Source organism: Hibiscus syriacus, unplaced genomic scaffold (genome assembly GCF_006381635.1).
Source record: "Hibiscus syriacus cultivar Baekdansim isolate YM2019G1 unplaced genomic scaffold, ASM638163v2 tig00110206_pilon, whole genome shotgun sequence".
Taxonomy (NCBI): Eukaryota; Viridiplantae; Streptophyta; class Magnoliopsida; order Malvales; family Malvaceae; genus Hibiscus; species Hibiscus syriacus.
The window spans coordinates 567127-590558 of record NW_024062627.1 but is presented as its reverse complement, the minus strand read 5'-3'; the positions used below and the strand labels follow the sequence as shown (position 1 = coordinate 590558).

The 23432-nt window shown below is 34.9% G+C and overlaps 5 protein-coding genes across 5 annotated transcripts; 3 read left to right on the top strand and 2 right to left on the bottom strand.

The window, feature by feature from the left end:
* Nucleotides 1-145: 145 nt before the first annotated feature.
* Nucleotides 146-4827, top strand: LOC120219383 (probable pectate lyase 1). The gene is made up of 4 exons (XM_039216200.1): nucleotides 146-379; nucleotides 513-566; nucleotides 2152-2241; nucleotides 3498-4827. The coding sequence occupies exons 2-4, from the start codon at nucleotides 556-558 to the stop codon at nucleotides 4603-4605; spliced, it is 1209 nt and encodes a 402-aa protein (XP_039072131.1). The 5' UTR covers nucleotides 146-379; nucleotides 513-555; the 3' UTR covers nucleotides 4606-4827.
* Nucleotides 4828-6804: 1977 nt separating this feature from the next.
* On the top strand, nucleotides 6805-7245 carry LOC120219229 (uncharacterized PE-PGRS family protein PE_PGRS46-like). The gene has a single exon (XM_039216073.1). It carries the CDS (start codon nucleotides 6805-6807, stop codon nucleotides 7243-7245), a length of 441 nt encoding a protein of 146 aa, XP_039072004.1.
* Nucleotides 7246-13267: 6022 nt separating this feature from the next.
* Nucleotides 13268-15155, bottom strand: LOC120219228 (receptor kinase-like protein Xa21). Its single transcript, XM_039216072.1, has 3 exons — nucleotides 15131-15155; nucleotides 13522-14985; nucleotides 13268-13431 (listed from the first exon to the last, which is right to left on the bottom strand). Exons 1-3 carry the CDS (start codon nucleotides 15153-15155, stop codon nucleotides 13268-13270), a joined length of 1653 nt encoding a protein of 550 aa, XP_039072003.1.
* A 69-nt stretch (nucleotides 15156-15224) lies between these two features.
* Nucleotides 15225-16192, bottom strand: LOC120219381 (receptor-like protein 12). Its single transcript, XM_039216197.1, has one exon. The coding sequence runs from the start codon at nucleotides 16055-16057 to the stop codon at nucleotides 15233-15235; it is 825 nt and encodes a 274-aa protein (XP_039072128.1). The 5' UTR covers nucleotides 16058-16192; the 3' UTR covers nucleotides 15225-15232.
* Nucleotides 16193-17863: 1671 nt separating this feature from the next.
* Nucleotides 17864-23231, top strand: LOC120219379 (UPF0613 protein PB24D3.06c). The gene is made up of 9 exons (XM_039216196.1): nucleotides 17864-18082; nucleotides 19149-19225; nucleotides 19658-19763; nucleotides 21248-21340; nucleotides 21456-21521; nucleotides 21902-22047; nucleotides 22286-22394; nucleotides 22611-22675; nucleotides 22934-23231. The coding sequence occupies exons 1-9, from the start codon at nucleotides 17864-17866 to the stop codon at nucleotides 23079-23081; spliced, it is 1029 nt and encodes a 342-aa protein (XP_039072127.1). The 3' UTR covers nucleotides 23082-23231.
* The last annotated feature ends 201 nt before the right edge of the window (nucleotides 23232-23432 follow it).

The following is a 23432-nucleotide window of genomic DNA, read 5'->3' as shown; positions in this document are numbered from 1 at the left end:
ATCAGTGATCATTGGTGTAGTTTATCCTAAAAATTAAAATTGAACTCGGGTTAAAATTAAATGGTCAAATAACCTGGGGACGGCGTCGTTTATTGTTTTAAATTTCGGGTCTATAAAAGCCATCTCCGTGGAGGTTGTACTCTAACAGTCTAACTGTCCCTGCTTCTTCTTCCTCAGTTGTTCACTTTCTCTCATTTTCCTTTTCCTTTTCCTTTTTGGCTGTCTGTTTGGATAGAGAGAAAATCCTTCAAGTACCGAAGAAGAAGCAGAAAAGGTGGCAATGGCCGTCTCCATTAAACAGTCTTTCTCCGCCTTACCTCTTCTGTTTTGTTTCTTGTCGGAGTATCAATCCCACTGTACGGACCCTCAACATTTCCAGGTCTCTCTTCAACCTCTGTTACAATCTTTTGAATTTCTTCTTCGATTCATTTTCCTTTTGAACAGACTTATAATGCAAATTATGTAGAATTCCAATGGCCTGAAAACGACTAAGTAATTATATATTCTTACAGTAATGTGGACACAAACACGCAGCAGAGCTCAAACAACTCAACAATGGCAGCTAGGTAATGCAGAGCTCAACTGATACCATTTTCTCTTTTGTTGGCTAATTTAGAACTGATGATCTCGCCCGTTACTTTTGTTTCGTTTTGTTAATGTTAAGAGTTTTAGACCGTTGGATCATCGCCCAACAGCTACCATTTTATCCATTCTTAACAATCCAAGACGTTGAGATCTAGATCCTTAGATCTCAACCGTTTACTTATTTTCTTTTGTTAGTTAGCGGGAACTAATAATCTTTCACTACAATTGCCCTTTCCACCTATAAGAGGAAATAATTCGTGTCAGATGAAGGGCATTTTAGACATTTATAATAATCCCAGCTATGAGCGATTAAAACTCAATTCAAAAAATTGATTTTTTTAACTTGAATTAAATTAACTTCTAATTGTAATTTCATTAACTCGAATCAAAATTTCAAGTTCAAATCGAGTTATAAAATACAATTTGAATAACTCAAAATTTTTAATAATTAATAAAATAATTTTTAAATTTGAATCTAGTATCTCGATTCTGTATAATATATATTTATTATCACATATAAAAAAATAATAATATATATATATGTATTGCATATAGTTATAAAAATCATTTAAATTGAAATAAAATAATATCATAATATTATAAATATATCAATTTAATTTAAACATAAATTAAAAAATTTGATTTAACTTAAAAAAATTTTTAAGTAAAATTCAAATTATAAAATAACACTAGTTAATTAAAATAATTTGAATTTTTTTATTCGATTCCATTAAATCATCTTCCCTCAATCGCTGTTTCTCTCTCTCTCTCTCCCCCCAGCAAAGTGTTTTTTAACGGTTTTGGAAATTGTTGGTGGGCAGCAACCTTTTGTCTTTATGATTGCGTATACTGTTGTTATACGCTTAACAAGACCTTATTCTTATGGATGGACGAATTTCGGCTGATCTGGTCTGACTCTAAAAATTTATATTTTTCACTTGATTAAAAAAATATATGCCCTTTACTCGATCTTATTTTTTAAGATAAAATTCGACTCGACTCGAAATAATAAAAATATTATTTTTATTCAAAAAAAAATAGTAAATTAATTGAAAAAAAATAATATATAGAGTTATTACTGTAATTATTCTTAAACATATAAGGTAAAATTATATTTTTTGGTCGGGTCGGGTATTTTTCAACCTAAACCAGAATCTGACCTGACCCGAACATAACCTTTAAAAAACCAAACATGACCTAACTTGAACCCGAAATTTAAAAAAACCACGATCCGAATCAGGTCAGAACCAATCGAGTTCGAGTTCCATATTCATCCCTACTTACCGTTGGGTTCGGGTCCCATACCCCTCTCTACTTACCGTTGGATTCGGGTCCTATACCCCTCTCTACTTACCGTTGGGTTCGAGTCCCATGCCCCTCTCAACTTATTCTACCAACTACCAGTTAGATTATTAAGTTATTTAAATAACATTAAAGATTTAAATAAATTATTTTTAATTTAAAATTTGAAAAAGGTTTAAATAATTAAATAAACACCGTTCGAAGAAAATGATATATTTAATTTTGATAATTGCATATAAAAATGTAAGTGTGACAAAATCACAGGTACAGGTCAGAAGAGGTTGATCCATTGAATGAGCATGCGGTTGCTGCCCCAGAGGCTGTTGCTGCAGAGGTCGAGACCATCATTGACATGTGAGCCTCTTTTTTAACCATAATATCTCATTTTCATCTTTTTACACACACAAATTAAATCCAAAAATAACCCGAAGTTGATAGGTAGTTCTGTGCGGTAATTTAATAATATAAGGTGATTTTTAATCTAGATTTATTTGGTTTAACTTAAAACGCTATATAATTTAAAATATTTTCAGTTATAATTGTAAATGTTAATTACAGTGTATTTAGAATTTATCACTAAATTTTTTTTATAATTTGTATAATTTCAGTTATAATAAAAATATTATAAATATTATAAAAAATATAATATTTTTGGTTTTAATTTAAAATATTATTGTGTTGAATCTAAAACATCATGCTTTTAATAAAATTTTCAATTATAATCTAATATTAACACGTTATATTTTAAACCCGATACTGATATAGAATAAAACCACCCCACATTTTCTTTTTCTAAACTCAAAGTGGAGATAGTAACTTACTTTTTTTTTATCACGGTAATAATTATTACTACGTAAATTGACTGCACTGTCATTCGAAATAACAATGACCAATTTGATGAGATCCGTGTCTCACGGCCCTCTTACTGTCATTTTCATCACAAATATAATTTTTCATGTACTGTACTTGAGTTAAAGCAACAGGATCTTAATGGTCCTTTTCCATCCATTTATGTCGCTTTCGTCTATACTCATATTTTTCATATTTAATCATTTACCTTTTTTAAATTTTAATATATTTGAATTATTTTTAATAACACGATCATATTCGTTGCTGCATTTTATCTAGCCCACGTTCAAAACTTTATTACTAAAAAAGTCATTTTCTAAATTTATGATTAATTGCATAATTTCTGAACAAAATTTGTGCAACGGGAGGGCTACAGGTATTGCCAATTATAATTCCAGTTCTTGTTTGTTTGTTTGTTTCCTCCCATATTTCTCCTTTTTTGAAGCTAGTCGTTATTGAAGTGACTCTATTGTCCTCAGAATTTGACAAAAATTCTACTATAGCTTTGTTTTTTATACATCTGATTATTGTCCTCAGTGGGGTTAATTTCCACCCACCGACAATGATTTACTCACACCATTCATCATTAAATTTAATAAATACTCGTTATTTCGTTATAAATCATTACAAATTATGATATAAGCACGTTCACGTTCATGTTCATGATATTGTTTTTGCAAAAATGCTAATGAAGTCCTTTAATTTTTCTTTTTTTTTCTCTACGTAAGTCTATATATTGATTAATTTAAATATAATGGAAGGAATATTCGCAATGTGACTGAAGGAAGGAAGTTGGGGTTCTTCTCATGTGGAACCGGTAATCCCATCGATGATTGTTGGCGCTGTGACCCTAATTGGCATAAGCGTCGCAAGAGACTAGCCGAGTGTGGCATTGGTTTCGGGAGGAATGCAATCGGTGGGCGTGACGGACACTTCTACGTTGTCACCGACCACACCGACGATGACCCTGTTAACCCCAAACCCGGGACCTTGCGTCATGCTGTGATCCAGGACTACCCTCTTTGGATCGTGTTCAAGAGCGACATGGTAATCAAGTTGAAACAGGAGTTGATAATGAACAGCTTTAAGACCATCGATGGTCGTGGAGCTAATGTTCATATCACCAACGGGGCATGTATCACGATCCAATTCGTTACCAATGTGATTATTCATGGACTTCATATCCACGACTGTAAGCCTACCGGTAATGCCATGGTGAGAAGCTCACCGTCTCATTTCGGGTGGAGGACGATGGCCGATGGTGATGCAATCTCCATATTTGGTTCTAGTCATATTTGGATTGATCACAATTCTCTCTCTAATTGTGCCGATGGTCTAGTCGATGCCGTCATGGGCTCGACCGCAATTACCATCTCCAACAACCACCTGACCCACCACAATGAGGTGATGCTGTTAGGCCACAGCGACTCCTACACAAGGGACAAGCTGATGCAAGTGACTATTGCTTATAATCATTTTGGGAAGGGACTTATCCAGAGAATGCCAAGGTGTAGGCATGGATATTTCCATGTGGTGAACAATGACTACACTCACTGGGAAATGTATGCAATTGGTGGAAGTGCAAACCCTACCATCAACAGCCAGGGAAACCGATATGCAGCCCCGATGAACCAATTTGCAAAGGAGGTGACCAAGAGAGTGGAGACTGCTGAAAGTGAGTGGAAGAACTGGAACTGGAGGTCAGAAGGAGACATGCTGGTCAATGGTGCCTACTTCACTCCATCAGGTGCTGGAGCCTCAGCCAGCTATGCCAGGGCCTCGAGCTTGGGTGCCAAGTCTTCTTCCATGGTTAGAGCCATGACAATAAATGCCGGTTCTCTTCCCTGTCGCAGAGGCAGACAATGCTAGCATTAATCGGCTGAAAAAAATCTGCCGTTTACAGAACTCTTTGAATTTCCCCTTTTCCATCATTACCTACCAAGTACCAAGTCTTCATTTTCAATCCATTAATTGTTTTTTAGCATCATCACATTTTGACAGGTTTAGCTTTGTTTACAAATTTGTCATCATATTGTTCTACCAAGTTCTCCACCATTATGCATGTGATAGTTCGTTTAGTTTTTCCAACCTCGGCCCGTCGGTGCCGACAGGGCCAGCAGGGACGACCTAGGGGTGGGTGGGACAGTTTAAATTCTTATATATTTTAGATATATTTCTTGTATTTTTATTAAAAATATGTTTTCGCACCCTCTAAAATTTTATAAATTCTTTCATACTTAAAATTTTATAAGATTACTCCTCCTAACAAAAAATCATGCGTCCGTCCCTGGATGCCGGAGTGTTGTGGGTTGTCCGTTTCTTTCCCCCCGATTTTCCTCTTTGAACCACCATTCATTATAGGACTGAATGATTTGCAGATATTTTTATCTTTTAAAAAATGTGTTGCCATTCAAGCAATAATCAGAATGTCAACACTTGTTTGTTATGGAAAGAGTTTGTTACAGATGATGCACAATGAATATGATGTATATTTTGCCTTTTTCACTTTGGATACGTCGAAGAGATAATAATCACCACCACATGAGATTTTACCCATATAATGAATGTGATACAATCTATGAGAGTAATTATGTCTGATACTGATATTTAGATGTTAATGTTGATTAAGTGAGTAATGGTGGCCAGTTGATGTTATTTCCTCTGCCAGCATTAGTGTAGGCAACCGACATCCCCACGTGATCATCAATTACTAATATCCTGACCATTTCTTGCTTGGTTCTCGCTTCTGGTCTTCACCAAAATGATGCCAAAGCCTGTTCAATTGCTTTGAACGTTAAATTGGTAATTAGTTTGGTTTAAGGTCAACCACAAGTATGCTTCCTGATGATCCATCAAATCATAAAGTATCTTGCATCTTTAAAAGAATATATATATATATGTGGTCTCAATCGTAAATGGTAAAAGAGAGTGTTGTTCTCTCTAAAAATTTCGAATTCGAACAGTTACATTTGCAAGGTGTATGTGCATTGTCAATCGATTAAAAAAAGTTCTGAACAAAGATTACATTGTAATCATCTCATACTATTCGAAAAAGATGGAACAAGAAAAAAGGATCAAAATGATAAATGTTAAAAATCAAAATACACTTAAAAATATAAGGATAAAGTGACTGTTTAATTATACATTATGAGTTTTTTTTTGACATTATGCAAAAGTAAAATGGATGGAGTACAGTTTGGATCCATTTTAAAGCCCAAAACATAAGTGGATCTAAAAAGTAATAATTAATATAATGGTTTTATTTGGCATTAATACACTTATTGTTCAAATAGTTAATGCTTGTGTTTTCTAGTGGCATGGTTTGAAAATGACGTGATAATTTTAAAAATGATCATGTGATATAAAAATATAAAAGATAAAAATATATATTTAAAAATTGATATTTTTTGTTATAAAAATTAAAAAATTCCATAAATATATAAAAATACATAAAATTTTCAAATATATTTCTAAATTTTTATATTATTTTAGTTTAATTTTTATTTACTTTTTTTTTTCTCGTGTCAATTTTATGTTATATCATTTGAATCGTTGACGTTGTCACATTATTGTTATGGATAAAAAAATCTCGTAGAATTATGTCTTATAACTAAGCCAAAAAAATATAAAGTTTGCCCAATATTCACACAAATTAGTCACACTCAAATATTTTCGAGACAAATAAAGTTTTAAAGTGAACCCAGTCGATAAAATAAATTACTAATTAAAAAAATTTGAATTTCAAGTTAGATATTTGCTCATCTTAACTTGGACGTGCGTCTACCGCTGGCAGTCTCCGGTTGAATGGAATCAAAGGGAAGTAGATATTGGTACAAGTGAAGTAATTGGTTTATGCAATTCTCATGGATAACAGAACACATGACTTGCTTAAATTTTCTCTTCTTTTCACCTACCTAACACCCTGATTCAAAATTTCAAAGAATTTGCCATCTCGAGATCGCTATTTATTGTGCTCAACTGTCTCCCACCTTTCAATCTCCTATATATAAGCCATTTCCATGCAAATCTACCTACTTAGCTAACTCATTTATCTGGTAAGAGGGAAAGATGGGTAGGGTTTTTGCATTTCTTGTCCTTGTTTTGGTGGTTCTGCTGCATGCAAGCAATGCACGTAATGTGCCACCGGGTGATGACTCAATGGAGGAGCAAACGTTGAGAGCCGGTGCAGCGCAGGCGGATTCACCAAAGAGTAGTGGCGTTGATGACAAGAAGAATTTTATTTACGGTGGAGTTGGCGGCTTTGCTGGGGTGGGTGGCTATGGTGGCATGGCTGGTGGAATCCCATTAGTCGGTGGCCTTGGTGGGATCGGCAAATTTGGTGTAATTGGTGGAGCAGCTGGAATAGGTGGTTATACGGGTATCGGTGGCCTAGGAGGTCTCGGTAGTGGTACCGGTGGCGGCGTCGGCCCCGGAGGCGCAAGTGGTCTTGGTGGTGCTTTCCCCTCCCCTGATGTTTTAGCCAGCCATGTTTATGTTGGTGATGTCTAGTTATTAGTTCTCTTAATTTGTTTAGGTTTTCTGAAGTGGTGTGTTCGGAGACAACGTGTTGTGCTTATGTTGGGGGTTACTCGTCTTTTTGTTGCAGTGTTTTCTCTTTTCAAGGTTTCTAATGTTTTTCATAACTGCATGCATGGTAATGCTCAATATTAAGGATTTAAATAATTTTTGCAAATGAGGTTGTATGCCGTGCGTATCATTGGTGACATAATTTGAAGAGTTTATTTAATTTTTTAAAAAATAAAAAATAATAATAATTTTTAAAATTATTTCTTTTTAAAACTCTTAAAAGACTAAATATTAATTTTCTGAACTTAATTTGGGGCTTTGTAGATCGTGGCAGCAAACGTATATTTTCATTTTACATAATTTAATCTGAAGAAAAAATATTTCAAAAGACAAGTTGATAAAATAATAATAATAAAACGGTGATGCAATCTTTATTCAACTTCTTCTCCCTCAATCCTTAAGAAATGAGTAAAAAAATACCTAATTTATTTAGTTTATGTACCAGTGATTGAACTGGAATCCATTTTTAATATTTTATTATAAAATTTATAAAATAATTTTGAGGGTAAACTAATATGTTAGGTACAAGTTTATTAAAGAGGCAATTGAAGTTTAAAATGAAGAGCTAGTTTGCATGTCTACCATGTGTATGGCCTTGGGTGCCACGGAATTACTGTTTTACCATTAATGCCCGACAACATATATGTGTGTGTATAGCTAACCATTACTCTAGTTGAGAAGAAGCACGAACAGGAAACATCATCCCACAATTTTTAAGAACCTGGAACAGGTAAATTAAGTAATCGAAGAAATAAACATGACGTAAACGCTTGTTAGGGTTTACTTACATATTTTGAGAATTTATTCCTCGTGGTATTTACGAGGCTATCCATGAGTTGCATGATTTTTACTTTTTACTGGCGTACAGGAATAAATTGACACCCCTTCTAAGTGTTATTCATTATCTTCTCCAAAATCTCCCCATAACCTCCACTGCATCACAAAAACCCTACTGGCTACTCACTCACTTCATACCCAGAAACTCAAGTAATCAACAAAAACACGAGGAACCACGGTCGTTTTTTATTCTGTTTTGCAGAAGCAAACATGAATCAACGGTCGATCAACAGTGCCTGCTGGTTGATGTCTCTAAGGCTGCTTTTCGTTGCGAGCGAAGCGGGTTTCTTGTTACACAAAGCGGATATATTAGTCTAAAACGACGTGCTCGTCGGGACGGATATCACCATCCATTGCAAATCAAAGAACGACGACCTCGGCGTCCATGTCCTACCGTACCACTACCACTTTGAGTTCAAGTTCCGCCCACATTTCTGGGGGATCACCTTGTTTTCTGCAAAATACAGTGGAATGGAGAATCGCACTGGTTCGACATTTATGAGCAAAACAGGGATTCCAGGCTGTGTAATCGTTGCTTGTGGATTATAAAGCACAAAGGTCCCTGCATGCTTAATTATAAAACTCTCAAGTATGATATCTGTTATTCTTGGAGCAGCGATTCTTAATCCCTCACTATTTACAATAAACATTTTTGTCTCTTCCAATAAATTAGTCACAACATCTCTTATTGGTGTTGTATTTTCGAATAATTTAGCCACAGCATCTCCTACTGGTGTTGTAAATAATTTTGGCAAAATTTGTAATTTTACAAGGTAATATCTTTTTAAAGATAACTCTTAATCATTTGACATTAAACGCTCGTACTATGATATTACTGGTGCTCAAACCCGAGACAAAAATATATTTTATTATAACGATCTACAAAAATATATTATAACGATCTACAAAGCATCCTACAAATATAATTTAATAGTGGCATAACTATATTTTGTTTGGGCCAAATTCGGATTAAGCTGGAGTTGCCCAATCGATGGATTTGGGTTAATTTGAATCTCATGAATTTTCTGGATGACATTTTGTTTATTATAACATTTAAATTTAAACTACCGAGTATTGTGTTATTCTGGTCATGATTATCTAAAAAAGAAAACAAAATTTGAAATTGACACGTGTCGTCCCATACCACCAGGAGTGATTATTCTGTCAGCCGTGAAAAGCTTACTAAGTGGGTGAAATTGGGGTATAAAAAGAGGGGGCATCATCATACCCTTCATCTTTTCTATAATCTCCACTGTGATCGCAGGAACCCTAAATCCGAAATCTAAGTAACAAAACGAAGCAGTGAAACCACGTGAAGCATTCGGAAGAACTGCTCTTCAGTCTTTGAGTAACTTATCGCTTCGATACTACCTTTTTGTTGTTTGATATGCTTATGTTTCGTATACAATGTCTTGATAATTATTTTTTATTTTCCCGTTAAGTAATATATGTCATAACTTGCTAAAAACAACACCACCAAACTCCATAACACTAAACATAAAGCATGGACACACCTCGACAACTACAATACGCCCACCAATCACCCTCAACAAATGATTCAGACAACCATTATTATGTAACCAATTATGCTATTGCAAGTCTTTCACAAACACTCAAATCCTCCATCAAATAACTCCCTCCCTCCCATAACCGCCGTCTCCCAAATTTAACTCTATAATCTCTCTCCCTCCCCCCTTCTCTCTCTATATACAAGTATAAATTTGTGTAATGTATATATATATATCCTTGAATGCTACTTAATTAAGATTATTTTGTGGTGGTTTGATTAGTCATTTTTAATATGTCACTTATATTCAATCATAATTTATTATGGTATTAGATACCCAACAATGGTCTAAGGTTTGTTAAATTAAAATAATCCTCATATTAATAAAATTAACGAGATTGTCATCGTGATTTCGATAATTTGTTTAATGTGTGGATTTTCTTTTTCAAATCCGAGTGAAGTCTAGTGTTTTAATTTTTTAAAATAAATTTTATATTTTTCAAATTTTCAATTCTAAAGATAGATTAACTCATTCGTGTTTTAAACTAATAGTTTATTTATTTTTTAACATTTATGATTTAAAAAAATGATAAATTTTCTTTTCAAAATTTTAAAACCTCTGGTGTTTGATAAAGTTGATTTTTTTGACGCCGGGGTGTTATAACCTTATCGTGCGTATATATATATATATATTTAAAATGGTAAAATTTATTTTTATAAAAGATAATTTATAGGTGAAATTGATGACCTATAAATCATCATTTTATGTATATGCAATTCTGAAAATGAGAAGGCGTCATAAACTCGCACGGTTTAATAATTAGTTATTATTATTTCGTAAAGGTTAATTAAATTTTTATTTCTAACCTTTTTTTAAAAAATATATACATACAGTTTTTTATCCAACTTTTCTGTTTTGATCATTAAAATAAAAGAATTTCCAATTTCATCACTGCTGTTTTCAATATATTTTGATCAATCTCATTTAATTGTTTTAGTGAAACTAATACAATTTGATATTAATTTTATATATTTAAACCCTTCACACCTATAAATTTCATAAATCGGTTCTCATTTTAAAATTTAAAAATATTTATTTTTTTTTTTCAATTTTGTTTTTGTAAATAACTTAAACTCTGAACTTTCACTCTTTCTCGACAAACGACCGCCACTTGCTTCGGAAGATCCAACTGTTGAAAAGTCAGATCGGAAGTCCAAACGTTTGTAGTTGGAACTGCCCTAAAAACTATAGCATGTTGAAGCTGGGGCAATAGAGTGAGGCTCCGACGCGGTGGCTGACGACAATTTGATATGTTGCTGCCGTTAGTTTCTAGTTGGTGAGCAGAGCAGCCACCGTAGGTCTTTGAGCATCCTTGAGTTTTATTATTTCTAGTCTTGAATGTTTGATGGGATAATAACCCATTTTACCAATGTTAGATTTGAATAAAAAACTGATTGAATTGATGGTTTTCGTGAGCATAGCATAACACAATTTCACACAAATCTTGGAATAGAATGATCAGTACAACTGCTTCTCATTTAAAAAGCAAAGAGCGACTGAAGAAGATGTAATTCTAGTTCCTCTCCATACACACATTCCTCTAAATTATAGATCAATAACAACCGTCGAAAAATTCAGAAAAGAGAGAGAGCTAATTTGATCGCCAAATTATGAGATCGGAGAAGGAGAAGGGGAATGCTAAAAGTTCAAGGCTTGTTTCTAGGGTTATACCATAGAAAACTAATTGGAGAAGTAGAAAGAAAGCACGTCCGAGGCAACGTTGGCCGGTGAAAATAATGAACTATATATATTGTTTTTATTTATTTTTTGAATTTTTATAAATAGTTTTTAAAAGTTTTAGATTGAGAACCAAATTCATAGAATATGTATTTTTTATAAATAATATGTTAATACCAATTAATAAAGGTCTTATCATAATTTTCGTTAATTATTTCACATAGAGTGGCTAAAATAGAACTGATAAAGGAATATAATTAGTAACAAAATTGAAAGTTTTTGTAGTTTGGTAGCCAAGACAAAAACAAGATAATAATTGAGTGATTAATAGTGTAGTTTAACCTCTCATTAATTGTATATATCTAACGGGGTCGTATACATTTTGATAGCCAAACCACATGATACCTAATTTAACCCTTTAGTCCACGTTCACCAAATTAAATTTCATTTATTATACAAAATTACTCATAATGATTCCAGTTTTCTGTATAATATTGCAATCTCTGGATTATATATACTATTACAATACCAAATGGGAGCAGCCTCTTTCACTTCAAAATCGTTTATTAGCTTTTCATTCTATTTTGCAGAAGCAAACATGAATCCACGGGCGACCGACTTGGTTTGGTTGTTGTCTCTAACCCTACTTTTCATTGCGACCGAAGCGAGCTTCTTGATACACAAAGCCGATATAATAATCTACAACGACTTGAACATCGGGGTGGATCTCACCATCCATTGCAAATCGAAAAACGACGATCTCGGAGTCCACGTCCTCGCCTACCGCAACCACTTCGAGTTCAAGTTCCGCCCACACTTCTGGGGGAACACCTTGTTTTTCTGCAATATGCAATGGAATGGAGGATCGCATTGGTTCGACATTTACGAGCAAAACAGGGATTCACGCCACTGCAACCGTTGCTTGTGGAATATAACCCCCAAAGGTCCCTGCATGTTTAATTCTAAAACCGCCAAGTATGATATGTGTTACCCTTGAAACAGCGGTTCTTAATCGTTCACTATTCACAAACGCTTTTATCTTTCCAATAAGTTAGCCACAACATCTCCAATGGTGTTGTATTTCATGCACTGAGATTGTTGTTTTGTTGTCCTATCATTTTTAATAAAATTTGGTTCAAATTTTATTTGATTTTTTTCATATTTTGTTTTAATCGTTCCTTTATCTCAATTGTAATTTGATTAGCGTTAATTATTGTTTTATCTTTTGTTCGATTTTTAATTTTTTTATTGTGTAATCTTAAGTGGTTAGATTTTATGTCAACGGTTATAAGAAAATATCTTAATTATATGTTTAGTTTAAACTTATAGTTATAAACTTTTATTATAATTCTGAATACTTATTTATTTTAATAAAACTAGCGGATTCTATAAAACGATAACATCATTATAGTAATACTTTATTTAAGATTTATATCTAACATACTTATTCAATAAAATTTTCGAATAATTTAAAAAATTGAGAATACAATTTATTTTCAATTTTCTCTCTATTAAATTACCTTATTTTCCTTTTTATAATTAAACACTTATTTATTTATTAAATTCAATTGGTGAGAGTAGAAGATCTAGTTAATTAATTGGTTGATTAATTTATTCTGTAAATATTTCTTAATATCATGCAACTTTGTCAGGGTTTCTCTCATGGGTAAACGATCTTTGGCTGATTGAGCTGCGCAACATAATCCAACTCTGATAACAGCTGCTAAACGTTCTTAATATTTCCGGCCGACGTGATCACTGTCAATGCTGCCGCCGCCGCCATTGCTGCTGTCGCTGGAGCTGGTGATGAACGAGCTTTGTAATGAACTTCCTTGGTTCTTCAAAAGCCTCGGGTCAACTGGTCAACTGTCTCTAACTTGATTTCTATCCAAGCTGATTTTTTTTAAGCTTAATTCTTCTTTAAACATCCCATCAGTTGATTTCTTGGCGATGAATATTTCAAGCAAAAGAACGCCAAAACTATAGACATCTCCACTGGTTGAAGCTTTGCTCCCTAGGCCGTACTCTACAGATAAATTCACAAAAAAAGTTGGGCTGAGATTGCATGAACTGTGAACTTTTAATGTTGGTAAATATGTATTTATAGTTTACTGACCTGGAGCTATGTAACCAACCGAGCCTTTCAATCTCATTGTGCTGTTCTCCCTTTGGGATGGAGTTGGAGAAAGGAACCTTGCCAATCCGAAATCGCCTACATGAGCTGCCATGTTTTCATCCAAAAGCACATTCGCAGGCTTCAAATCGCAGTGCACAACTGGTGGTTCGCAGTCGTTATGCAAATAATCCATGGCGGAAGCTACATCGATGGCAATATTCAATCTTTGCAGTAAGGTCAGACAAGTCCCGGATTCCACGTGTTCTGGACATAGGCACTTCTCTTGGTTGCCGTTTGGCATGAACTCGTAAACCAAAGCCTTGAATCGATCTCCTTTATGATCGACGCTTGAGCATGAGGTGATGACCTTCACAAGGTTCCTATGCCTAGCACTTCTCAAGGCCTTACATTCAGCAAGAAAACTTTGAACGGCTTTGGTTTGTTGCAGGCCAAGCACCTTGACGGTAAGTGTAAGGTTGGTCCCATTATCGCAATTGTTGAATCTAACTTCATAAACCGAACCGAAACCTCCCTTGCCAAGTATATTATTGGCTGCGAAATTGTTTGTAGCAAGCTGAATATCAGAGTAAGTTATCAATGGCGGCAACCCTTTCACCGAAAGCAATGATTTACAGCCTTTTACCCGCTGTTTCTTCCTTCTGGATATCAAAGTCCACACGAAGCAGAAAACCAAACATATTAACAGACTAGCTCCACCAGTTGGAGTTAAAATTCTGATCGAGTGATGATTCCTTTGTCTTCCCTCTGTCTTGCATTGAGGGAGTTCCAAATTTCTGGCAATTTCTTGATCACTACTGCATAGCTCACCGTTACCATCGATCGAAAACAAGCTGCTGTTCGAAAAGATGTTTCCTGTTGGAACTTCTCCTTCCAAATGATTGAAAGACAAATTCAACATCTCGAGTGACTTAAGATTTTCCAAGTCTTGTGGAATTGGCCCTGAAAGATTGTTGTAAGAGAGATCCAAAACCTCTAGTGGTATTAAACTTCCTAATGAATTCGGGATTTCACCACTGATGTTGTTCATTGAAATGTTGAGATATAACAAACTTGAACAGCCACTGATGGATGAGGTTAAATCCCTGAACAAGTTATTCTCAGGGACATCAATTACTTGAAGGTGCTTCAAGTTGCCAACTTCACTTGAGAGAGGACCCGAAAGCATATTATGCACCAAAATCAAGTATTTTAAACCAGAAAGTTTGAAATTTTCTTGTGGTATGCTTCCATTGAGCCGATTCCAAGACAGGTCCAATGTTTGTAGCTGCTGACAATCTCCAAAACTGATGGGAATTTTACCAGAAAACTGGTTATTTCCCATTGCAATTTCGGAAAGTCGTGTTAAATTAGAAAAGATTTCTGGGATTTCTCCAGAGAACATATTTTGGTAGACCAAAAGGCTCTGCAAGTTTCTGAGAGTAGCTATGCTCTTTGGAATATCACCTGTGAAAGAGTTTCATCTCAATCAAAAGAGATATCAGATTCTGCAACCTGTCAATCCCCTGAGGGAAGCCACCGGTTAACATATTGTCAGAAATGCAAAAATGTTGGATATTGCTCGAGAGATTCATGACCGAGGGAAATTCACCGGAAAGTCTGTTGGAATTTATCATCAGACGTTGAAGCTGAGTACAGTTTACAAGAGAATCAATGAACTGAAAATTCCGAGCAGTATTAGAAGAGAAAAGACTTATACCAAGATCCAGGATTGTAAGTTCCTCATGATGCCAAACAAAGGAATGGGACCATGAAATCTATTCCTAGACAGATCAAGAAATTCAATACTTGAAGAATTAGATATATAGCCAGGCACGGTTCCTTCAAACCTGTTTAGTGCCAAATACAGTTCTTTGAGATTCGGGAGATAGTAAAATCCATCATTTGGAGGACTTGGAAGGTTTCCAGAAAGGTTATTTTGTGTTACAGACAAGTAAATCAAAGAAGACATGTTGAAAATAGAAGCAGGGATTCGGCCTGAGAGATGATTTTCGGAAAGCTGGATCTGTTGAAGGTTCCTAAGCTGACCAAGCTCACTAGGAATTTCACCGGTTATCATGTTTCTAGCCAGATTAAGAGATGTTAAAGAGGAAAGGTTGCCAAAAGTAGAGGGGATTGAACCAGAGAGATTATTAACAGCGATGACAAGGGTTCTAAGTCTTTGAAGATTACCTAGTTGAGGTGGAATATTTCCAGTAAAGCTGTTGCCTTGTAATCTAATTGTTTCGAGGTTATGGCAATGAGAAAGAGAAGCAGGAACAGTTCCATTAATGGAGTTGTTTCTGAGGTCAATATGTTGAAGAAGTGAAAGTCTACTGAACTCCAATCGGAATTGGCCATGAGATGAGTTGTGGGAAAGGTTGTGTGGTAAGGGAAGTGAGGTTAGAGAGAGGAGGTAAGGTGCCAACAAGGCCGAGTGAACTGAGTTGGAGGGATTCAACTCGAGAACCATTGGTGGTGCAAGTAATATCAAACCAGTTGCAGTGAGAAGAGTTGAGGGTCCAACCTGAAAGTGCATTTTCAGGATCAGTGAGTTGGAGTTTGAATGAAAGCAAGGCTTGTTTATCGGTTATGGAATCCAAGTCCTGGCTCTTTCAAGAGTTTAAGTGAATCTGAAGAAAGGAGAAAAGCAGCAGCAAAATCTGCAGATATTCCATGGTTTATGATCTGTGTATGTAAGACACTGGATCAATGATTTAAATAACCAAAATTCTAGCTTCGTCCCTGCTTCCACTTGAATATAGTCTTTTGACATGATTGTTATCAATCTCATCACCAATTGAATTTATTATATAACAAACAAAATCTATTCACCTGTCAACTTATCAATAGTCATCAATTCTAAGATCGACACCAATCACTCTATTACTTAGAGTCAAGAACATATATACCCTCACAAGCAAGATTGAAGGATAGGGCTTCCAACCCTATATCCAATGTCCATTGTCTTCTCTAATCATTTCTTCTTTCTTCATACCACTATTAATTATGTCATTGGGTCTAAACTAAAGACGATAACGCCTAAGATCATCATCTTCCTATCTAGACCATCAATAAAATTAAATAATTACAATAAATAGTATAAATTAAAATTTTAAATTATTTTGTTTTTTTTCAAAATGTTAACTTGGTTAAAGTTGTTCTAAATTTATAAATACATTAATTTATCACAATGTCTTTCCACATTATGATTTCAATTTTCAAGATATTGCAAAAAACAACTTAAATCACTAAATAAATGCTCAGGTACTTATTTTTCAAATACTTTTTCAAGAGTGCTATTGCACTAATTTTGCCTAAAAGGTTAACTAAAGTCAGTTTCCATCATACGATGACAAAAAATAATGGTTTGATACGCATCCGATCCGTCAGCAAGAATATTTGAACGCCCAGTATTGGAAATCAGAGCTAAAATAAATTCCCTGAGGTGCTGCTTTCCAGAAACAATTACCGTTCTGTCTGCATGTTCCACATTCCACAACATCGTCGAAAACAGTGACATCTTTAAAAGACTTGACTCCCCAGTTGAAGTTGCAGACAAAATGTGTTTTCTTAAACAAGTGAATGATGAAGTGGAGCTTGAATTCTTGGTCCTTCCAAAGAGTGTGGCCGCCGAGATCGTCGTCGTTCGAACGGCAAGAGATCTCCAATGAGGTAGCATTGTCCGGCATCCCATTCAGGATGTGAACTTTGTATCTCCACCGGAAATATGCCTTATCTGCCGATCCTGCATATGAAAATGGTGATTCGGAAATGAAACTTGCAAAGGAAAGCACTGGTTAGGGTATAATACCAATAACACATTCTTGCTAGACTTTTGGTTTCATTGGCTTAGGTTTTTGCTAGTATGAGATAAAGATGATAGCATTTGTAGGAATGGAAAATAGAATAATTTACGGAGTTAAATGGCAAAAAAGGAAAGAGTGGATAATTTAAGGAATCAAATGGCAAGTCAATTACTCTTTATTAAAATTATATATATATATATATATATTGACGTCGCACTCTTTTGACAAAAGAATGTCAATCTGAAAAGAAAATTCAAACATAAATTATTTGAAGTTTTCTTAGAATGATATTTATGTAAAAAAAAAAACTCACCTATTTACTTTGTATTTAAAATAATTAGGATTAAATATTTTCAGTTTTAATACTTAATAGTAATTTGGTGTAGTTGATGTAGTAGTAAATGCATTCCGTCCCAGGTAATATTATTTTACTTAAAAGGAAAATAAAAATCAAAAACGAGATCTTTCTTTTCTCAATCTGTAACGAGCATCTTGATGTTGCTGAATTTTAATTTTGTTAACTATTTACTAAGGAAATGACTTCTCTCTCCTCATCTTCTTCCTCCAACTCTTCAGCATCTTCCACTTCTTGGTTTTCCGGCATAGTTAGGGGCCGCCAACAGAAGTCCTCTTCCCTCAAGATGACCGCCAGTTCCTCCTCTGGTGTCGGCTTTTCCGCCAATAACGAAGGACCCATCAAGGGCAAGAACCAGTTCCGTGGTGTGCTCTTCAAGTATGGGCCTAATCCCATCCAGGTTCGTCTAATTCAACTTTTTTTTTAATTCCTTTCTTTAATTTGGTTAGCTTGAATTTGAGTTAAAAGTCAGGGTTTTTAGTGAAATTGGTGGGATCTTGATGATGGGTAGTTTTCAATTTGATTCATTCGAGTTGAGGGTGAGCTTGAAAAGGGTTTTTGTTGTTTACTTGGGCTAATAAATTGTTTTGGATTGTTGATTTTTAGGATTGATTGTTATCTTTTTTATTTAAATCCTGAGGGTCAATCTCAAACCTAGCTTTGAGCATAAGTTTGTTCCTTTAAATTTTTAGTTTTAGCTCTCGTGGTACAGTTACTTGATTCTGAACATTCAGAAGTCTGGTGATTATTTAGTGGTTTATCTTCATTTTGGGAAAGCTTTTTCTGATCTATTCTAGCTACTATTTGGCCTTTTATTGCAAGATACCATGCTGTCAATCTCAATGAACTACTCTATTGAGCACATTGAAGGTAAATCTTTTGGATTAGAATTTTTAGCCTGTGAATACAGGGGCAATTTGATCGTCGTGGACTATAGTTCAGCACGTTGGTGGTGGTTAAAGTGGCTGGAATATTTCCATTCATCTCCTGATAGTTAAATATTGAGCAGGCATTTTAGATTGCAGGTCATAATTCCAGTCAATAATGGGGGATTAGTTTTATGCCTTTTGAGAACAGTTGTCATTCCTTTTCTAGCTTTACTTTATCCATTTTTTGGAATTGTAAATGCAGCTTGGTTTTATAATAATTAGATTTTAGTAAAATGTCAATTTGTCTAGATGATGATACTATTTAGCTGGATTTAGCAGGTGAATTCAAAATAGCTTATTAGTTTGGCTTCTTGATAATATAATAATGTTGGAACATTATTGACTAGCAGGTATATTTTGCACGTATGGTTTAATTTTTCGGATGTTGGATGATAACATGGGTTATTTGTTAGTCTTGTTCGATATGGCTCAAATGCCAAGATTATGCTCTCTTATTGGAAATCAGACTTCTGTGGCTTCATATTTATTTTTACATTAGATATTTCTTATTTCATCTTTTACCTTTTACCTTTTTAGGTTGCATTCAAAACAGGTGACTATAAGCAACAAGTTATTTTCATTGGTGGACTGACAGATGGATTTCTAGCAACCGAGTATGTTCCTGTTACTTCCATGAAAGAAATGGATATCTGTTTATAGGAATGTGATCAATCATAATGGTGGAGGTCACTGACATTCACTTTCTTTAGTTACTCTGTCCATCCTATTGAATGATTCTCTCTTCAAAGATGAACATTTTTAAGTGCGATGCCTCTGTAGACTTTTTCTTTTTGTAAATTTGTTTTGTTTTTATTCTCTACAATGCTAAAAGTCTCAAACAAAGTTGTAACTAAATATTTTCTGTTGGCAATTTGAGAAGTGAGATGTCCAAGACCTTTGAGAAGGCACAAACCTTTCTCCGCTTGACTAAAATATAGAAGAGATATTGAACACATAAGATAAATGTTTTTCTATTCATGGTTAAATGTCTATTATGAATTTCAATCTTTTGATTCTTAAATGTAACCCTTCCTTTTGGTTTTCAGATACTTGGAACCTCTTGCAATTGCTTTGGATAATGAAAAATGGTCACTTGTTCAACTACTTATGTCATCTTCATACAATGGATATGGAACCTCCAGCTTGCAACAAGTAAGATTGATGATTTTTCATGAATCTTGAATTTCTTCTTTTTAATTTCTGTTTCATATACTATGACATGAGTTGGGTAAATCCCTGTGCTTTCCATGTTTTTTTTATATGAATAGGAGGCCTCATTAAAAACCTCCCTCATAGATAACCCTTTCCCAACAGAAAAGATCCACTAGTGGAGGGAGGAAAAGAGTGCCTCGTTTTATTACTGTACCAGAATTACACCAGAAAAACTGACATAATACTTAACAACTCCACCTACTTGAAAATCCTACTAACTGGGAAAGAAAATAACAAACAGCTATAATCTTACAATCAACCAATCCCATTCTTTGCTAAACTATCTGCCTCCCCATTACAAGCCCTTGGAATCAACCTAATTAACAACACCTTTTCAGAGAAGAGTGATAGAATCTCTTTAACTATAGGCAATAAGAAAACAGGAGCCACAGCCGGAGAGTGGACCCACTCCACTGCTGACTTACAATCACTCTCAACAATCAACCTAGTGACAGAAAACCAACGTGATGCCAAAAAGATTTCAATGCCTCTTTTAATAGTCTTCAACTCAGCAACTGGTGGGGAACCTTGACCGATATTCTCTGAAAAAGTCAGAAGAGTGCAACTATTCCAGTCCCTTAGAATACCTCCAATACCTCCAACCGAGTCATTTAACCTTACAGCTCCATTCATCTTCAAAAAATCAACAGGGGGGTAGCCAGGAAAGCACATAACAGTCCTTAGATTCAGAAACAGAAATACCATCTGCAAGTGATGGATCCCCAATGAGCAAATCCTCCTGTATAGGAAATTTAGGATACTTGGCTTTAAACCATTTAGATAACCTAAATCTTACAATGAAAAACAGATAGAGCCTGTCAAGAGATAATCCTTCAAACACAATTGCATTCCTTGCTTTCCAAATAGACCAAAAAATGACTCCCGATGCTACTGAAAAGACTGGGATCTAATTTCTCGTAAACTGTGTCTTATATAGAGATGAGGATTTTCGCCTCCAAATTCTATGAAAAAATATCTTTTTTTGGGGGATTCATTTTTAGACTCAAACACCATGCCGTCTTAGTGAAGTTATCTAAAATGTTGCTCAAAGAATTTATCCAGCTACTTCACCAATTTTGCTTGTGCCATTTAATAAGAGTTCATTTGAAAAATGACGGAAGGGTAGTGAGCTAACTAAGCTTGCTGCTTATTCGCTTCTTCCTTCTTTTTGGTTGGTGGAGATAAATATTTGTTCTTTTCAGATGTTGGCTATTTAATACCTGCCAAGATTTTCATTAACATAACCTTCCGCCAAACATTTTATGGTTTTAAACTATAAATATTTTTCTTTATTTTGCATTTTTAAGCAGTTGAACTTGAAACAATGTATGTACCTTGATTGTACTCTGTTCCTTGCTGTGTCACTCAAACTTCATGTTATTGTTCTCCGTTTTTAAGATTTTCTTGCACCATATGTCTTAAAGGATGCCATGGAGCTCGATCAGCTTATCAGTTATCTGATCAACAAAGAAAATTCCGAGGGTGTGGTCCTTCTTGGCCATAGCACTGGCTGTCAGGTAGCCGCCAATTTTGTGTTAAACTTGTTTTGTATCAAAGCTTGTGTGGCTGCTTATCAATGCATTTTTTTGAGGTAATAAGGGTGGCCATTTACCTGTTTGTTCATGAAACTAGGATATAGTGCATTATATGCGCACAACTGCAGCTTGTTCCCGAGCAGTCCGTGCTGCCATTTTGCAGGTAGCTCCTATTCTTTCGACCAGCTTGTTTTCTTTAAGTATACTTTATTTGCAACTTATGTACCTCACTATATGGGTGTGAGATGGGAGTTTTACTAGTCTGTTACCATGATCATTTAAGCAGAAATTCTGCTGAGATCCACTTTTTGATAGCTTGAAGTAGAGTAACATCTTATTACTATTTGGAAGTTTCTGATGTATTTATTTTTAATGTTTTTGAACTAATATGTGAATATTTTAGTGCAAGAGTATATATTAGGACCATGAAATAACGATGACTTCCTTCCCTTTATCATTTGCTTAAGGGCTTTTTCTTTTTCCCCTGCATATGTATTGTTTCCACTCGCAGCTTTAGTCATATTGCCTAATTTGAACGTTCAGGCTCCAGTTAGTGATCGAGAATACAGGGCAACTCTTCCTGAAACCGCTGCTATGATTGACTTGGCTTCAAGTATGATAAAGGAAGGTCGGGGTTCGGATTTAATGCCTAAGGAAGCAGATCCTTCTGCCCCAATAACTGCCTTTAGGTAAGTACACTGCCACTGTCTTCCATCTTAAAATGATAATGTGCTTTTATAATTCCTCATTTCATAAAAGTTGATCATATATCCAGTGAGATCAAGAAACTTTTGTATATTTTTACAGAATCTTTGAGGTCACATTAGTCTTTTTTGTGATTGATTTTACTCCATGATCATTTTCCTTTTTACTTCTTTTATGCTATTGCATTTTTCTTCTTTGTTGAGAATTCCAATGTCTTGCTAGATATAACTCCCTTTGTGCCTACATGGGAGATGATGACATGTTCAGTTCAGACCTTAATGACCACCAGCTTAAAATGAGACTTGGACACATGTCTAACACTCCTTGCCAGGTAACGTATGCCTTTCATATTTTTTTGTACTCACGGTATTTGATGTGTAAACTGAAAACAAACCAATAAACATTGTAATTCATAAACTTGATAACCAGCTTTTTTTGTTTGTGGTGTAGTATTTTCTTTCTCCTTTGAAATCAGTTGGCATTTATCATCATGTTTTGCTTAATAACTAGAATTCTCAAGATTGCGAATGTGGTGGTTTTCTTTCAGGTTATCTTTTCCATGGATGATGAATACGTGCCAGAGTATGTTGATAAGAAAGCCTTGGTTGAAAGGTGAGACCAGAAACTAACTTGCAGTTAAAATTTTCCTGGCAACATTGCCTATTAGAACATCTCTTTATTGCATCCAATACTGTGCATTACCTGATGATATGATCTAGTTGGTTTCTCCTGGAAACAATTGCACGTTCAATTCAGCATATCTTGTTCGTAATTGTAAAATATCTTTATTGCATGCATATATGTGCCAGAGAGTGTGTGCATGTTTCCTTATCCGAGTAAATGATTTTGCCGATTCATTAACCCCTGCAGGTTGTGCAGAGCCATGGGTGGTGCAGAGAAAGTCGAAATTGAACACGGGAACCACTCCCTGTCTAACCGAGTCCACGAAGCTGTGCAGGCCATTATCGACTTTGTTAAAAGAGAAGGACCCAACGGCTGGGATGACCCATGGAGCTAATGCTGTGATGCTCTCCCTTTTCCCTGTTAATTCATGTTTTCATTCTCAATCATATGGTCAGAGATTTCGATTATTCACATTTAAGAGAGAACCGTGTGAATTTCATGTGAAGGAAGTTCTATATTTTGTATGTGTAACCTTGTTATCTTCTAGATTGAACCAACGCTTCTTTTATTCATTGCTGTATTATTTGGAGACCCAAGATAGCCATTGATTTTGTATTACAAATAGTAAATTGAGACAAAAGTGATTTGCTGAGATCCTCAATCCTTCTGAGGGTTCATCCGTGTGTTATGAGTTTTATAATGTGGCAAATTCTGCTCTTAGTTTTTTTTTAAAACTAAGGTGATT

Bases quoted from the DNA above. Each gene is read 5' to 3' on its own strand.
- LOC120219383 (XM_039216200.1), top strand. The intron at 2,242-3,497 runs GTGAGCCTCTTT...ATATAATGGAAG, and splicing joins GTCGAGACCATCATTGACAT to GAATATTCGCAATGTGACTG.
- LOC120219229 (XM_039216073.1), top strand. From the start codon at position 6,805: ATGGGTAGGGTTTTTGCATTTCTTGTCCTTGTTTTGGTGGTTCTGCTG.
- LOC120219228 (XM_039216072.1), bottom strand. From the start codon at position 15,155: ATGATAAATTCCAACAGACTTTCCG. The intron at 14,986-15,130 runs GTGAATTTCCCT...ACTCTTTCACAG, and splicing joins AAATTCCAACAGACTTTCCG to GTGATATTCCAAAGAGCATA. The intron at 13,432-13,521 runs GTCAGTAAACTA...ATTTATCTGTAG, and splicing joins GGTTGGTTACATAGCTCCAG to AGTACGGCCTAGGGAGCAAA.
- LOC120219381 (XM_039216197.1), bottom strand. From the start codon at position 16,057: ATGCACTTTCAGGTTGGACCCTCAACTCTTCTCACTGCAACTGGTTTG.
- LOC120219379 (XM_039216196.1), top strand. From the start codon at position 17,864: ATGACTTCTCTCTCCTCATCTTCTTCCTCCAACTCTTCAGCATCTTCC. The intron at 19,226-19,657 runs GTATGTTCCTGT...TTTGGTTTTCAG, and splicing joins GATGGATTTCTAGCAACCGA to ATACTTGGAACCTCTTGCAA. The intron at 22,395-22,610 runs GTAACGTATGCC...GTTTTCTTTCAG, and splicing joins TGTCTAACACTCCTTGCCAG to GTTATCTTTTCCATGGATGA.